The sequence below is a fragment of the Myotis yumanensis genome, unplaced genomic scaffold (genome assembly GCF_028538775.1).
Source record: "Myotis yumanensis isolate MYYU_CA2020_CCGP unplaced genomic scaffold, mMyoYum1.0.hap1 SCAF_6, whole genome shotgun sequence".
Taxonomy (NCBI): domain Eukaryota; kingdom Metazoa; phylum Chordata; class Mammalia; order Chiroptera; family Vespertilionidae; genus Myotis; species Myotis yumanensis.
In genome coordinates, this window is record NW_027223757.1 from 55,969,268 (window position 1) to 55,986,317 (window position 17,050).

The window sequence follows — 17,050 nt, forward strand, 5'->3', positions numbered from 1 at the left end:
GAGAGGTTCTTAACCATCCCGGCTTCTAGAACTTAGGAAAGTTACCTGCAGGATAAGCGGGACTGTGGTTCGGGCCCTACCAGCACCTGCACCCCAGCCCACACGGATACAACACACATTCACGTTCATAAACGTCCCGCGGGGGACCTGCAGGGACCTGTGCGGCGGCGCCCACGCCCTCCTTCTCGCCTTTCCCCCAGTTCTACTTGGGCCTGGGCTTTCTGGGTCAAGGTTGGCTTCCTCCTGCCTCCTGCTCACGGGCATGGCTGGCACCCAGGACTGTGGGCAGGGCGCTCTGACAGCCCAACTGTAAGGGTAGATGGAAGTCTGGTTCGCAGCGGCCGGTCCTGGGTGTCTGCAAACCTCCCCAGGTCCCCCTCGGCGCCCCTGCAGCGCACGGCTCCCCCCTCCGGCGGCGGCTCTGCCAGGGGCCCCGCACGCCCCACGCGGGCCTCGGGGACAAGGAGCGCATTCAGGGCGCCGCACGCCGACACGCCCACGCGGGGACGGCCCGTCCAGTCCCGGCGGCGAGCGCGGTGGCGGCGGTAGTGGGGCTGCGAGGGGCGGGGAGCGCCGCCCGGGCCGCCCGCCTGGGCCCCGCGAGCGCCGCTCCCTCCTCCCCGCTCGCCCGCGCGGCGAGCTCCGGCCATGACTCAGCGTTTCCCGCGGGCCGTCCGGCTGGGGCCACCGGCTCCGCGCCGGCTCCTCCCGCGGCCGCCGCCCCCTCTCCCCTCCCACGCCTGCCCCCGGCGCGCGCCCGGCCCCGGCCCTGGCCCTGCCCCTGCGCGGCCGCCGCACTCGCACTCCGCGCCGGCGCCCCGGCAGCATCCACGGCCCGCGCCGCGCGCCTCCCGCTCCGCCCGACCGCGCCGCCCCCCGAGCGTCCACCATGGAGCCCTGCGGCCCTCGCCGCCACCACACCCCCCAGCGCGGCTGCTCGGTGCTGCGGGACTCCCGCCTCAACAAGGTGAGCCCCCGGCCCCCGGGCAGCCCTTGGCCGGCCGGCTCCTCCCGGCCAGGGGCAGGCAGCGCCCGCCCGGCCCGGCCCCTCCGCCCGCTCCTCCTGGACGGTGCCCGCCGGGCGGCCCGGGGCCCTGGGGCGACCTCCGTGCCTCGGAGCCGGCGGAGCGCAGGGGCCGCCCACTCGGGTCTGTGCCCAGGAGTGTGATGGGACGGGAGGTGGTGCCTCCGCCCCTCGGCATCCCGGGTTGGGACCAGAGACGATGTAGCTTGTCTATAAGACTTGATGGCTTCTCAGATTCTCCAGGGCGAGAACCGGGCCGAAGGGGTGGAAACAAAGTGTGTTTCTGTGAAGGTGGCGGGTAGGCAGGTAGGCAGCGCTCGCCGCTCCCCACCGGGGGCGGGGCTCCCTGTGGCCGTCCCGGAGGCCCCCCCGGAGGGGGCGGCCCTGCTGGCCCAGCCTGGCTCACACGCAGGGTCCTGGGTGACACTTAGGAGCCTGGGAGTGCGGGTGGGTGGCCTCTGCTGCGGCCCCAGACATGGGACTGCGGTAAAGCCAGCTCTACTTTGTGAACCTGGCCTTCTGGAAGTTAAGATTTTTTAAAAATTATTATTAAAAGGAAAATTCAGTGTACAGTGTTCAGGGAACCCTTTTCAGATCCTGGTAGGATTTCATTTTTCTTCACAAGTATTGTAGTATAATCCCCTAAGACTTCTCGCTAGTGAGAAGCACCTCACATTTTTTAATTTGCTTGTCTAGATACGACGCAGCCGCGGTTATGGTCTAGCCGGGTGTGTCTCTGGATGGTTCCTTCTGTGTATGTGTGTGCTGTTGACATCTCCTTTGTAGTTAGCACATGGAAAACGCACCAGTCAGCGCAGAGATTAGTTTAGTGATTTCGGTTGTCTCTTTACTGGACACCCTTTTACATGAATATGGACCCTTTTTCATTAAGAACTGGACCTCATTCCCTGCCCTGACCCACCCACCCCATCATGTTGCTGGTGATTTTGTGTGTGTGTGTGTGTGTGTGGGTGTTTTTTCCAATTTTAATTTTCAATTATAGTTGACATTCAATATTATATTAGTTTTAGGTGTACAACCCAGTGATTAGGCATTTTGGTAACACTCAAAGTGATCCTCCCCAATAAGTATAATACCTACCTGGCACCATACATCCTATCTAATAAAAGAGAAACATGGTAATTAGCTGTACCTCCTCTACCCTTCCCATTGGCTAATCAGGGTGATATGCAAATTAACTGCCAGCCAAGATGGCGGCCGGCAGCTAGGCAGCTTGAAGCTAACAGAAGGCTTGCTTGCTCCAGTGACAGAGGAAGCCAACGTTCCCCACCTGCTGCTGCCGGCCTCTGAGCTTGCAGTTTGAAACATTGTTACAAATATAGAAACTAAACAAAACCCCAGTAACCTGCTTTCAGCCAGCGGGGATCTCAGAGCTGGAGTTGAAACAGTGTTTCGATTATAGAACCTAAACAAACCAGGTACCTGCTTTCAGCAGCCGAGGCCTCAGAGCTGGAGCCAAGCCTCAGAGCTAAAGCTGGCCCAGAATTTAAAGGAAAAAAAGGAGCGGTTGGGAGCTTCAGCCACCTGCTAGCCTGAAAACAGCCCTCAGCCCCTCACCCAGACTGGCCAGGCACCCCAGTGGGGACCCCCACCCTGATCCAGGACACCCTTCAGGGCAAACCAGCTGGCCCCCACCCATGCACCAGGCCTTTATCCTATATAGTAAAAGGGTAATATGCCTCCCAGCACTGGGATCAGCGGAGCCGCGAGGCCTCCCGGCACTGGGATCAGCGTGACAGGGGGCAGCGCCCAAACCCCCTGATCGCCCTGTGGCTCTGTGTGTGACAGGGTGCGGGGCCACAACCTCCCTATCTGCCCTGCTCTGTTCGTGACAGGGGAAGGCGCCCCAACCCCCTGATCAGCCCTGCTCTGTGCCTGATAGGGGGGAGCTCCCCAATCCCCTGATCGCCCTCTGGCTCTGTGTGTGACAGGGTGCGGTGCCCCAAACCCCTGATCGGCCCTGCTCTGTGTGTGACAGGTTGCGGCGCCCCAAACCCCCCCCCCCCCCCCCACGGGCCCTGCTCTGTGTGTGACGGGGTAGAGCCATAACCTCTCCTCCATAGGCCCTGCCCTGAGTGTGACAGTGGTGGCGCCCCAACCCCCTGATTGGCCCTGCTCTGTGGGTGATAGAGGGCAGCGTCCCAACCCCCCCCCCCCCCCCCCCCGGCATGGGCCCTGCTCTGTGTGTGATGGGGTAGAGCCATAACCTCCCCATTGGCCCTGCCCTGAGTGTGACAGGGTGCGGCGCCCCAACTCCCCTATCGACCCTACTCTGTGAGTGACAGGGGGGAGCTCCCCAACCCCCTGATCAGCCCTGCTCTGTGTGTGACAGGGTACGGAGCCCCAACCCCCCTGATGGGCCCTGCTCTGTGAGTGACCGGGTGGCGCCGCCACCTCCCCATCGACCCTACCTTGAGTGTGACAGGGGGCGGTGCTCCAATCCCCCAATCGGCCCTGCAATGTGCATGACAGGGGGTGGCACCGCAACCTCCCCATTGACCCTGCCTTGAGTGTGACAGGGGGCGGTGCCCCAACCCCCCAATTGGCCCTATCCTGAGTGTGACTAGGGGTGGCATCGCAACCTCCTGATCTGCCCTGCTCTGTGCATGTCAGGGGGCGGAGCCCCAACTCCCCAATCGGCCCTGCTCTGAGCCTGACCAGAGGCTGCACCTAGGGATTGGACCTGCCCTCTGCCACCCGGGAGCAGGCCTAAGCCAGCAGGTTATCTCCGGAGGGGTCCCAGACTGCGAGAGGGCACAGGCCGGGCTGGGGGGACCCCCCCCCCCCCCCCCCAGTGCACAAATTTTTGTGCACCGGGCCTCTAGTCTATATAATAAAAGCGTAAGCAACCATTATGGCAGAACTACCAGAATGACCAGTTGCTATGATGCGCACTGACCACCAGGGGGCAGATGTTCAACACAGGAGCTTCCCCCTGGTGGTCAGTGTGCTCCCACAGGGGGAGCGCCACTCAGCCAGAAGCTGGGCTCATGACTGGCAAGCGCAGTGGTGATGGCAGGAGCTTCTCTCGCCTCTGTGGCAATGCTAAGGAGTAGTGAGCTGGGTGGTAAAGAGCTAGGGGTCCTGAACTGCAAGAGGGTGCAGGCCCGGCTGAGGGACCCTGCACTTCCCCCAGTGCATGAATTTCGTGCACCAGGCCTCTAGTAGTTATTATAATATTATTGACTATATTCCCTATGCAGTACTTTACATCCCTATGACTATTTGTAACTGCCGATTTGTACTTCTTACCTCCTTCACCTTGGTCACCTGCCCCCCCAACATCCCTCCCAACTGGCAACCGTCAGTTTTTTTCTCTGTATATATGAGTTTGTTTCTGTTTTAATGGCTTTTTTTGTTTTTTAGATTCCACATATCAGTGACAACATATGGTATCTGTCTTTCTCTGTCTGAGATATTTTATTTAGCATAATGCCCCTTAGGTACATTCATGCTGTCACAAATGGAAAGATTTCATTCTTTTTTATGGCCAAGTAATATTCCATTGTATATATGTGCCATGTCACCACTTTGGTTGCTTCCATATCTTGGCTATTGTACATGAAATGTCCTTTTTTCTCTTGTTTACCCTTTGTTTTTAAGTCTATTTTGTCTAAGTATTGCTACTCCAGCTTTTTTTTCACTTCTATTTGCATGAAATATCTTTTTTCACCCCTTTAGTTTTTGTATGTCTTTTGCTCTGAAGTGTGTCTCTTGTAGGCAGCAAATGTATGCGTCTTGTTTTCTTCTCTATTCAGCCACCATATGTCTTTTCATTGGAGCATTTAATCCAATTACAATTAAAGTGATTATTGATAGGTATGTACCAAGTAGTTATTGCCATTTTTTTTTGTTCATATTTTTGGTTTCTTCATTTTGGCTACCTCTCTGTTTGTTTCTAAATATTAGGTAGATCTGCTATGTCTCCCAGTCTTGGTGGGGTAGCATTACATAGTAGATGTCCTGTGGGGCCTAGTGCTGCAGACTCTCTGGTCACTTGAGCTGGGTGCTCCAGGGGTGTCCTTTGTGTGAGTTGCATGCCCTCCTGTTGTAGTTGAGCCTTGATTGCTATAGGCATGTCAGTGGGTGGGTTTGACCCTGAGGTTGCCTGGTTGTGAGGACTGGCCATGGCTACAGTGGGTGAGCTGTTATGTAGGGGCTGACTCCATGGATTGGGATTTACTTTAGGGGACCCTGGTGCCTGCCAGACCATTCTTTGGGTGTGTCGTTTATGGTGCTAATTGGGTGGTGCTCTGGTGAGGTCTGAAGTCGTCCACGAGATGTGTTAATTCTAGGGCCTCTCGTGAGGGGCTACCATGTAGGCCTAGGTCAGCCACTGTCTGAGTCCATCCTTGGTCCACCTGGTAGGAGATGCAACACGGTTTGTGGTTGGTAGCTGCCTGTGCTGGGCTTGGAGGTGCCTGGGAGAAGCTATGCTGTGAACCAAAGCCTATCACCACTAGTGTCTGGCCTGGGACTGCTTAGCAAGAAGTACAGGGTACATGGAGACCAGTTGTTGTTTACTTGGGGTTTGTGGATTTTTGAGAGATTTTTAGGAAAGTCGGCAGAGTGGGTCAAGGTCAGCAGTGTATGAGAAACAGCTGCAGAAAGAGGTTCCTTTGGTGCATGGGTTGGGTGGGTTAGGGGATCTCAGAGAATCACCTGGGTGGGGTGAGAGGGGTGTTAGGGAGGTTAAAGGAGACTCATATTTGGTGCCCATCTGTACCTGTCATTTATGTGTGGGGAGAGCTCAGCAAAGAAACAGTGGAGCCTGTTAGTACTTTAGTCCCAAGAGAGCTGGCCCTCCAGCCCTCACCCTGAAGCCAGACAATTCCATTCCGCATATTTCCCTGGCAATTTTCAAGCTGCTGTCCTTTACCTGGCAAGCGTTTTTGAGCTACTGAGTCTGAGCTCGGGCCCTTTGAGAGGACATTTTCACTAGTTGTTGGGACGCCTCTTCTCAGCACTGGTGCTCAGGGCTGGGCAGCCCAGGGTGGAGCTGGGACCCCTTACTGTTTAGTGGGGACCTCTACAGCCGAGATATCCCTCCTGATTCTGCCACAGGGGGGTGTGGGACCAGCCTGTTTCAGGTCTCTGCCCCTCCTACCAGTCTCCAGGTAGCTTCTGTATATCATTGGTTATAGTTCTGTTCAGCTAGTCTTGAGATGGTTCTTAAGAGTGGTTGTTCTGTAATTTAGTTGTAATTTTGATGTCTTGGGAAGAGGTGAACACAGCATTTACCTACTCTGCCATCCTGACAAGAATTCTCTGCTGGTGATTTTTTTAATTTTTTTTTTATTTTATTGATTTTTTACAGAGAGGAAGGGAGAGGGATAGAGAGTTAGAAACATCGATGAGAAAGAAACATCGACCAGCTGCCTCCTGCTCTCCCCACACTGGGGATGTGCCCCACAAAGGTATATGCCTTTGACTGGAATCGAACCCGGAACCCTTCAGTCTGCAGGCCGATGCTCTATCCACTGAGCCAAACTGGTCAGGGCATTTGCTGGTGATTTTTAAAATCCATTTTAATGGCTTGAAGACTTGTGATTCCTTTTATTTAATAAATTATGGTTAGTGTGGATTCTTTTTGATTTTTGTGGTGACAGGCAACTTTTACAAATCTATGATTATTTAGCATTTGTGGTCATAAAGCATTATGAAATTGGAAATACTTCAAAATGAATTTAATTGCTAGTTTGATTTTTTTTCTTCCTTTTTATTATTCTGCATGTCTGGACCTATTTTCAGTAGAACAAAGGTAAAATTTGATGTGACAAAACAATCGGTTACTTTCATGTGTAGCTTCCTTCTGTTTATGACCAAGTATGGATCACCACTTAAAAGGGACCACGTGAGTGGTATAACCTGTTTGAAATCCTCAAGTCAGGGGCAAGAGTGTCTGTTCCAAGTAAGTAGATGGAATATGCACTCCCTAAGCAAGAGTAGTTTATGCTTTTACTATTTACATCAATAATTTATTATATTAAAACCCTTTATACTCCTATTCATCAATAAGGATTAATTTCTTTAAGAATAGTCGTATCACAGAGATTTTCACCAAAGGTAGAAAGGTGCAGCATTAAAAACACATTTTTTGAATTTGTCATTGAATTTTATTGGCTGCATTGTATCAAATTGGATTTAAAAAACTAATTGACCAACCATGGAGAGGTTAATGGAATAAACTATTCTTCTTACCCAGTGTTGTGGTACCTCATGGAAGTGGCAATATCCTCATATATAGGATATCCCAAAAAACTGTATACACACACTTTGAATAACTATAAAGGCAGTGTTTATTAAAATACATTTCATTTTCAAAATTGAGCTATCAACTGTTAAAGTGTGTATATATATATTTTTGGAACACCTGTATACTACTGAAACCATAGTTGTGGAACTTCTTGATCTGCCCCGAACTCTGAAGACTTCTGGGCCTTTAAGTTTTTTGCTAGTCCAGGAATCCATATTGATTTTTGTGACAACCTTGGCTCCAAAGAAACACTAGTATTTCTTACTGTCCTATAACACCTCAGCCTGTCACCTAACTATATGAAGACTTCTTCAGCCATACTCACACAGACCTTCATCACCCTACTTTTTGGGTAACTGCAAGTTTTGCTAGTTTTATTTTCAGTGTTGTAGTCTGTCCTACATCTAAGTATGAGAGAAATGTCTTAATCAATTAGCATTTTCCTTTCTGTTACTTACTCTTCTGTTATCCAAGTATTTATAGTATGTTATTATTTACTGTTATGTTGAATGTAAAATCAATCTGTCAATTAGGTTTACATCTTCTCCAAATTTATCTCATTAGTTCCCCAACTTAGCCTTCCACTTAAAATGTATGTGCTGAATCTCTTACTTAATACTTTACTTTTTGTCTGTGTGTAATTCCTACAATTAAAATGTCATTAGTTTATTTAATAATGGTCTCTCTAGGGAAGACTTTTCTAATCATATTAGTCCTATTATCATTACTTAACAACTTTCTTTTAAAAAAATATATTTTATTGATTTTAGAGAGAAAGGGAGAGGGACAGAGAGATAGAAACATCAATTATGACAGAGAATCACTGGTCAGCTGCCTCCCGCATGCCCCCAACTGGGGATTGAGCCCACAACCCGGGCATGTGCCCTTGACCGGAATCGAACCCAGGACCCTTCAGTCCACAGGCCGATGCTCTATCCACTGAGCCAAACCAGCTAGGGCACAACTTTGTTTCTTTCTTTTTAAAAAAAATATATATATATATATTTTATTGACTTTTTTACAGAGAGGAAGGGAGAGGGATAGAGAGTTAGAAACATCAATGAGAGGGAAACATTGATCAGTTGCCTCCTGCACACCCCCCACTGGGGATGTGCCCACAACCAAGGTACATGCCCTTGACTGGAATCAAACCTGGGACCTTTCAATCTGCAGGCCGACCCTCTATCCATTGAGCCAAACCAGTCAGGGCACAAGTTTGTTTCTTCTATATACAGTTGCACCACATCATTTTGTATTTATTGCATTGTATTTTTTAAATTTTGATTATTATAGGGCAGGAAACATAATTAGTATAGAATTTTACTCAATGAACATTAAATAAATGTTTTTGGAAATAAATGAATGAACCATATTTTAATTTTTTTATCTTCAGAGAGTACTTAGCTTTTAAAGCAGGTAGCTTTTCTTTTTTCCTGGTGCATATTAAGTTTATCAAGGGTAATAAACTACCTTTTGGAGCAATCATTTTGAAAAGTGACGGCAACAAATGATGTTTCTATGTGATATGGAAGGGGGGCATATCAGAATCTCTAGCCTTAGTTTGAAGAATTATATTTAATATATACATGTTTAATATCATAATGTATTTCAATATTTGAAAAACTTAATTTAGTTTTCTGAAAAGATAAACTAAAGAAAAAAATGTGAGAGTATCCTCAGCGAGCTATTTTGTAGATATTGACAGACTGATTCTAAATATTTATTTATTTATTTATTGCTTTTAAAGGGTAATTTAAAAACATCAATGATGATAGAGAATCACTGGTCAGCTGCCTCCCGCATGCCCCCAACTGGGGATTGAGCCCACAACCCGGGCAAACAGTGTGTCTTTACTTATGTGCTTAGAGCCAAAAAGAAATTGAAACTTGGTTAATAAGCATTTTTGTGGATCTTTAAAATTTTCACTTATTCAAAATCTTGCTTATATTTACTTCTTACACATGATAATTATAATAATATGACAGAATTGAGAGCAAATATATTGGTCATACAAATAAATATAAGTGAGAATAACTCACTTATAAATAAAATTGTTTTCAGATTGTTTCACAAAGCACAAACAAACTATACTGCATATAAGAAATACATCAAGAACAAAATGTTACAGACAGGCTACAAATAAAGAAATGGGAAAATGCAAGCAGCAAGAAATCAGAGTTATCCTGAGGTCAGACAATGTAGAAGTTATGTCAAAAAGCATTAAATGATATGAAATACTAGGGGCCCTATTATTAGAATTCATGCACCTTGAAAGGAACTGTGGGCCGAGAGGCTGCAGTAGGCACAGGGACGGGTCTCAGCCCATCCTCGGTGCCCCTGCCCAGCCCCTCCCGCCACGGCCCCCAGTCCCCTGTCTGCCTGCAGCCCCACTCCTGCCACCGCCTGCTCCCATATGCTGACTGCGCCAGCCCCACTCGCACCGCTGACAGCGTAGAGTGATTGGGGCTGGCACAAGCGGGTGCGAGGCTGCTGCTGCCCCGATTGCCCCTCAGGAGCAGAGGGAGGTGGAGAAGCCCTCAGGGGCTATCATGGCCGGCAGCCACTGCTCACACCTGCTGATGGTGCCGAGTGATCAGGACTGCCGCCAGGCACCATCAGCAGGTGCAAGCAGTAGCTCCGGAGCCAGCTGCGGGTGCAAGCAGGATCGACGCTGGCAGTGGGTGCGAGTGGCAACTCTGGCGCCGGCAGCTGGTGCAAGCGAGGCTGGTGCCGGCAGCAGGTGCAGTGCCAGGCAGGACCGCAGCACTTGGGGGCAAAGAATTTTCAGTAACCACCAGAGTCTCGCCCCAATGACAACAGCTGGTGCCCTGCCTTGGTCTGGCGTCCCCACTCACCTGCTCCACCATACTGCCGTGGCCAACACCCACCATGTTCCCCACACGCCCCCTGGTGGTCAGTGCATGTCATAGCTACCGGTTGTTCAGTTGTTCTGGTTGTTCCACTGTTCGGTCTATTTGCATATTAGCCTTTTATTATATAGGATTCTTTATAATGCTGAAAGGTGCAATTCTGAATGAAGTTTTGATATCTATGTACCAAATAAGACAGCAGCCACCTTTACTCAAAAAGACACCGTAGGACATGAAAAGAGAATGAAAAACACACACCAATGATAGAAGACTTAACATATCTCACTCAGTGCAAGACATATCAAAGGGACAAAAAACGGTTTCCACATAAACATTTCTTCCTCAATTTCTCACAAAAGTTATGCTTTTCCAAATTATGAGATAATTTGATTGAGAAATTGGGAAATTGAAAAATGTACTATAATCTTCCTTTAAGAATCAAAGCTTAATAAATAACAGAGACATTACTGGTTTGAAAGATCCAATGATATAAGTCATCAGGAGGAGCTAGAAATGGTGACATGCAGAGTCAGAGGTTAAGGTCAACATTTTCTGGATCTTCACAGGAACATGTAGGTGAGAAACAGTAATCTAATCAGTCAGTTTAGATTATTGCCAATTTATGACAATGTCTGTCTTTTAATTTCCGAGTTTAGACCCTTTATACTTAATGTAATTATTGATATGTTTGGATTTCTATTCACCATTTTATTATTAGGTGTATATCCCCTCTGTTTTTTTATTCCTTTATTTCTCCTTTCCTGCTATGTTTTTGTATTGTTTGAATATTTTTATTATCCTCTTTTAATTTACCCATTGAATTTTGACAGTGTCTCTTTAGGAATAAGATATCTTTAACTTTCCACATTCTACTTAAAATCAACATCAATATGATGCAGATACTCTATCATCATATAGGTCTAATTACTTTCATCTGTTTATGTTATAATTTTTATAGGTATTATATCCACTTACATATCCATGCATGTATTACATAAACATTTTAAAATGGAGATATAGTTGACATATAACATTATATTAGTTTCAGGTTTAAAGCATGATGATACAATATTTGTATATATTGCAAAATCCTCATCACAATAAGTCTAGTTAACACCCATCACCAGACATAGTTATACAGGTTTTTTTGTGTGATGAGAACTTTTAATATTTAATCACTTAGCAACTTCCAAATATGCAATACAGTATTATTAACTACTAGAGGCCTGATGCACAAAATTTGTGCAAGGGGCTCTGCCCTCCCAGTCCTGGCTGCCTCAGCCCTCGCAGCCCCTGCTTCATCCGGAGGGTCGTCCCGCTGTTCAGCAGTTCAGTCGATTTGCATATTATGCTTTTATTATTATAGGTACTTATCATGACATGTATTTATAACTGGAAGTTTATCCTTTTTGACAATCTTCACCCATTTTGTACCCCCCAGCCTCTCACCTCGGTATCTTTGAGCTCATTAAAAAAAAAACTTCCACATATAAGTGATATTACACAGTATTTGTCTTTCTGTCTGAATTCTTTTAGCATAATGTCCTCAAAGTCTATACATGTAGTCACAAATGGCAAGATTTCTTTCATATGGCTGAATAATATTTCATTGTGTAAGTTTATATACATGCATATATATACAACACATTTTCTTTATCCATTCATCTATCAATACAAGTCCTTCGGTTGATCTCTTACTCCCCTCCCTTCTGCCCCCCAACCCTCTCTGGCCTTCCCACTGCAGTTTGACAATCAGTTTGAGGCAGCTCTGCCTCTGTATCTATTATTGTTCAAAAGTTTGTAATGGTCTTTATTATCCATGAATGAGTGAGATCATGTGGTATTTTTCCTTCATTGACTGGCTTATTTCACTTAGCATAATGCTCTCCAGTTCCATCCATGCTGTTGCAAATGGTAAGAGTTCCTTCTTTTTTACAGCAGCATAGTATTCCATTGTGTAGATGTACCTCAGTTTTCTAATCCATTCATCTACTGATGGGCACTTAGGCTGTTTCCAGATCTTAGCTATTGTAAATTGTGCTGCTATGAACATATGGGTGCATATATCCTTTCTGATTGGTGTTTCTGGTTTCTTGGGATATATTTCTAGAAGTGGAATTCCTGGGTCAAATGGGAGTTCCATTTTTAACTTTTTGAGGAAACTCCATACTGTTTCCCACAGTGGCTGCACCAGTCTGCATTCCCACCAGCAGTGCACGAGGGTTCCACATCCTCACCAGGGTTTGTTGCTTGTTGATTTGTTGATGATAGCCATTCTGACAGGTGTGAGATGGTACCTCATTGTTGTTTTGATTTGCATCTCTCAGATGATTAGTGACTTTGAGCATGTTTTCATATGTCTCCTGGCCCTTTGTGTGTCCATTTTCGAAAGTGTCTAATTAGGTCCTTTGCCCATTTAATGAACAACATAAGCTGATGACCAAAAATAGATCCAGAGACAGAGAAGTATGGAACAGACCATCAAACCTCAGAGGGAAGGAAGGGGTGGGTGGGGGTGGGGTAAGGAATCAACCAAAGGACTTGTATGCATGCATATAAGCATAACCAATGGACACAGACACTAGGGGGTGAGGGCTGGCGCTGGGGGGTGGGAGTGGCCTGGAAGAGATCAATGGGGGATAAGAGACATATGTAATACTTTAAACAATAAAGAATTTTTTAAAGAAGTGCCATTCTTCTTCCTCCTGATTTCCCTTGTTTCTGACAAGAAATCTACAGTCGAGCTTTAAGCTCCGTGGAACCATAAAAGACACACTCAGGAGGCAGACTCAGTGAGCACCAAAGCCCCATCGAAGCAAGTCTAGCCCCAGAGGGGTGTCTCCAGCACAGAAGTTCTCCCACCGCAGACACAGCTGATTCTCACAGCCAATTGACCTGGAGGTCAATTCCTCACAGTGATAACTACAACAATCAAGGCTTAACCACAACAAGACTGTGCACAAAGCCCACAAGGGGGTGCACCAAGAGTGTCTACCTTAGGTAATTGGGACACTTAGCACAGAAAGGCACTCTATCGACACAGCGAAGCATAAAAAAATGCCGAGACAAAGAAACAGGACACAAACGACAGAATTGGAGGAAAGCAAACTGTTGGATATAGAGTTCAAAACCACAATTTTAAGGTCTTTAAAGAACTGTTTAGAAGCCCTCGAAAAGACTGGTAAGACCGCTGATAAATGTAGTGAGATCCTCAAGAAATCTAATGAGACCCTCGATGTTGTGATAAAGGACCAACTAGAAATTAAGCATACACTGACTGAAATAAAGAATATTATACAGACTCCCAACAGCAGACCAGAGGGTCGCAAGGATCAAGTCAAAGATTTGAAATACGAAGAAGCAAAAAACACCCAACCAGAAAAGCAAAATGAAAAAAGAATCCGAAAATATGAAGATAGTGTAAGGAGCCTCTGGGACAGCTTCAAGCGTACCAACATCCGAATTATAGGGGTGCCAGAAGATGAGAGAGAGCAAGATATTAAAAACCTATTTGAAGAAATAATGACAGAAAACTTCGCCTACCTGGTGAAAGGAATAGACTTCCAAGTCCAGGAAGCGCATAGAACCCCAAACAAAAGGAATCCAAAGAGGACCACACCAAGACACATCATAATTAAAATGCCAAGAGCAAAAGACAAAGAGAGAATCCTAAAAGCAGCAAGAGAAAGAAAATCAGTTACCTACAAGGGAGTACCCATACGACTGTCAGCTGATTTCTCAACAGAAACTTTGCAGGCCAGAAGGGAATGGCAAGAAATATTCAAAGTGATGAACACCAAGAACCTACAACCAAGACTACTTTATCCAGCAAAGCTATCATTCAGAAGTGAAGGCCAGATAAAGAGCTTCACAGATAAGAAAAAGCTAAAGGAGTTCATCACCACCAAACCAATATTATATGAAATGCTGAAAGGTATCCTGTAAGAAGAGGAAGAAGAAGAAAAAGGTAAAGATACAAATTATGAACAACAAATACACATCTATCAACAAGTGAATCTAAAAATCAAGTGAATAAATAATCTGATGAACTGGTGATTGTAATAGAATCAGGGACATAGAAAGGGAATGGACCGACTATTCTTGGGGGGGGGGGGGAGGAAGGGGTGTGGGGGTGAGTGAAGAGATTAGACAACAATCGTGCACCTATGGATGAGGACAGTGGGTGGGGAGTGAGGGCAGAGGGTGGGGTTGGAACTGGGTGGAGGGGAGTTATGGTGGGAAAAAAGAGTAATGTAATAATCTGAACAATAAAGATTTAATTAAAAAAAAAACAAAAAAAAACAAAAAAAAAGAAATCTACAGTCATTCCAATTGTTGTTTTTCTCTGGCTCCTTTAAAGATTTTTTTCCCTTTTGTTTTTAGTTTTTAACATTTTGAATATAGTATTTCTGGGTTTGGATTTCTTTGAGTTTATCTTCTTGTGTTTTGCCGAGCTTCCTGAATTTGTAATTTTATGTCTTGTGCCAAAATTGATAAGGTTTTAGCCATTATTTTTCCAAATATTTTTTATTTCTCCTCTCCTTTTGGGATTCTGTTGATACAAATGTTATGCTTTTTGGTTTTGCCCACAAGTCTTTGAGGCTGTTACTCCCCTCCCCCTCTCTTGTTTTTCTCTTTGTTTTATAGATTGGTTGATTTCTAATGATCTGTATTCAAGTTGAAAGACTTTTCCCTCTTACATCTCCATTCTGTTCTTGAGCCTATCTAATGAATATTTTAGTTGTTATTGGGGTTTTTTTAGTTCTAAAATTTCCATTTTGATTCTTATAGTTTTAATTTCTTAGCCAAGACTTTCTATCTTTCCAGTCATTTTAAAATATTTTGCTCTTATGGTTTGGGACATGGTTACAAGCACTGATATAAGTCCTTGATAAGTCCATTACCTGTATCTTCTTGGGATTGATGCTTGTTTAATTTCTTTTCCATTGAGAGTTAATGTTTTTCTGTTTCTTTATATGCTGAGTAATTTTTGCATGGACCCTGAACATTTGCATATTATGAGTTTATAGGTTTTAGTTAAATCCTAAGGAGAATACTGTTCTTTTTATTTTTAGAAACCACTCAATCTGGTTAGGTCAGTGTGTAAGTTAGACCCAGCTTCCATGGGTGTGGTTTCAGTATCCCATTTTCAAAACCTACTTTTTACTGCTATTTGGATCTGTTCATCATGTGTACCATCTAGTGGCCAGTGTGGGGTTTGTGCAGTGGTTCACTGCACAGTTCAGTTCTCAAAGCTTTTACTGTGCTTTAAGGTCAGTCAGATCGATACATGAATAGCTCAGAAGTGAGCCCAGGAGTTCATATACAACTTTAAGGGATTGCTCTTTTGAGTTCCCTTCTCTGTGATTTCTCTGATACTATCTTGTCTCCTGCAGGTCCCCCTTTCCAGCCCACAAGCCAGAAAACTGGGCCTTTAGTTTCCCTGCTCTGCTGTGTACTTCCTGCAGCTGCATTTGTATCTGGGGCCAAGTAACTGGAAGAGAGAGAAACAAGCAGCAGGCATTTGATCCATGCATGATCTTGGGACCATTACTCCTCTGGTTAAAAAGAATGACATTCCTCCCTTAGAATTTTCAACATCTGTGGTAGCCATGATTCTGCCCCCCACTGTGAGATTGCCTTGGGGCTGGGGCTGGAGAAAATGGAAAAAGCAGTGGATTTTCCTTCTCTGTGACCTTTGAGAGTCCATCTCAGGCTTTTTGGTGTGTCCACAGAGTGACCAAGAACATCGCTGCTTTGCCATCCTCAAGATCACTTCATAGTCCTGAGTGTAGATTTATAGATTTTATGTACACATTCCCAGGTGACTGCTAGAAGAAATGAAACACTAGAAAACCCACTTTTCAGTGGAGTCAGCTGTCTTTAACCCTTTGAGTGCCAACCAATATCCTAGGAACTATGCTAAAATTGCCAACTCATTTTTGCTGATTTTACAGCAGTTTAGGAAAAAAATTATGAATCGCAAGTAAATGAAGTTACATATTCAAAAACTTAAGGAAACCTTTACTACATTTATTTTCATCTTTCACATATATTGTTTGCTGATTGTATTATAAAATACTAGTAGAAAAAAAATTGAACAAAACATATAATGTTAAAATAAAGTGCTCCTGACACTTTTGGCGAAAGACAGGAAGAGCACGATTGTGCTCCCCGGCACTCTAGGGGTTAAGGAGTTTTCCCCACATCTCATACAACACTACCATTTATAGTCACATGGCCACATCTAACTACAAGGGAGTATGGAATTATAGTCTTTTACCTGATGCCTTGCTGCCCCAAATAATGTAATGGTTCTCTTACTGGGGAGGAAGGGGAGAACAGATGTGGCAGACAGTTAGCAGTCTCTGCTATAGCCAGAGCTGCCAGAAACAGGCTAGAGATTTAACACATGTAAATGACAAATATGATTACAATATTCTTAGAGATTGAGATAAGTGGCTTTAACAGTTATTAATATTTTAATAGCCTTAGAGATTTATTGTATAAAAATAAAAAGATACCAAAATGTGAAAAGTTTGTCCCCCTCCCACTTTTGTGCATCAGCTAACTGGTTCTCCTTCCTGCAGGCAACTACTGTTTCAGTGACAATTGTTTCCATTACATTCTAGAAATACTGTATTTAGCATATTCTTACAAGGGATTTTCATAAATGTTATTAACATAGGGCATGAATTAGGTATGCCTTTTGAGTAGTGGGTAGGAGGTGGTGTTATAAAGAGAAATGTTGCAGTTAGGAGTATATATATGAACTAGAGGCCAGTTGCACCTTGCGTGGCCTGTGGGGATCTGGCCGAAAACAGCAGTCCAACGCCGCCTGCCGCTCCTGCTTGCCACTCCTGCTCATCCTGGCCCCGC

At 45.5% G+C, this 17,050-nt stretch overlaps 1 protein-coding gene across 1 annotated transcript in view; it reads left to right on the top strand.

Moving 5' to 3' along the window:
* The first annotated feature begins 797 nt into the window (after positions 1-797).
* Positions 798-17,050, top strand: part of ME1 (malic enzyme 1) — a 166,630-nt gene continuing 150,377 nt past the window's right edge. Inside the window, exon 1 of the mRNA XM_070418169.1 lies at positions 798-967. Within this exon, the coding sequence (XP_070274270.1) occupies positions 890-967 (78 nt within the window). The 5' untranslated portion in view covers positions 798-889. The remainder of the gene's footprint in view (positions 968-17,050) is intronic.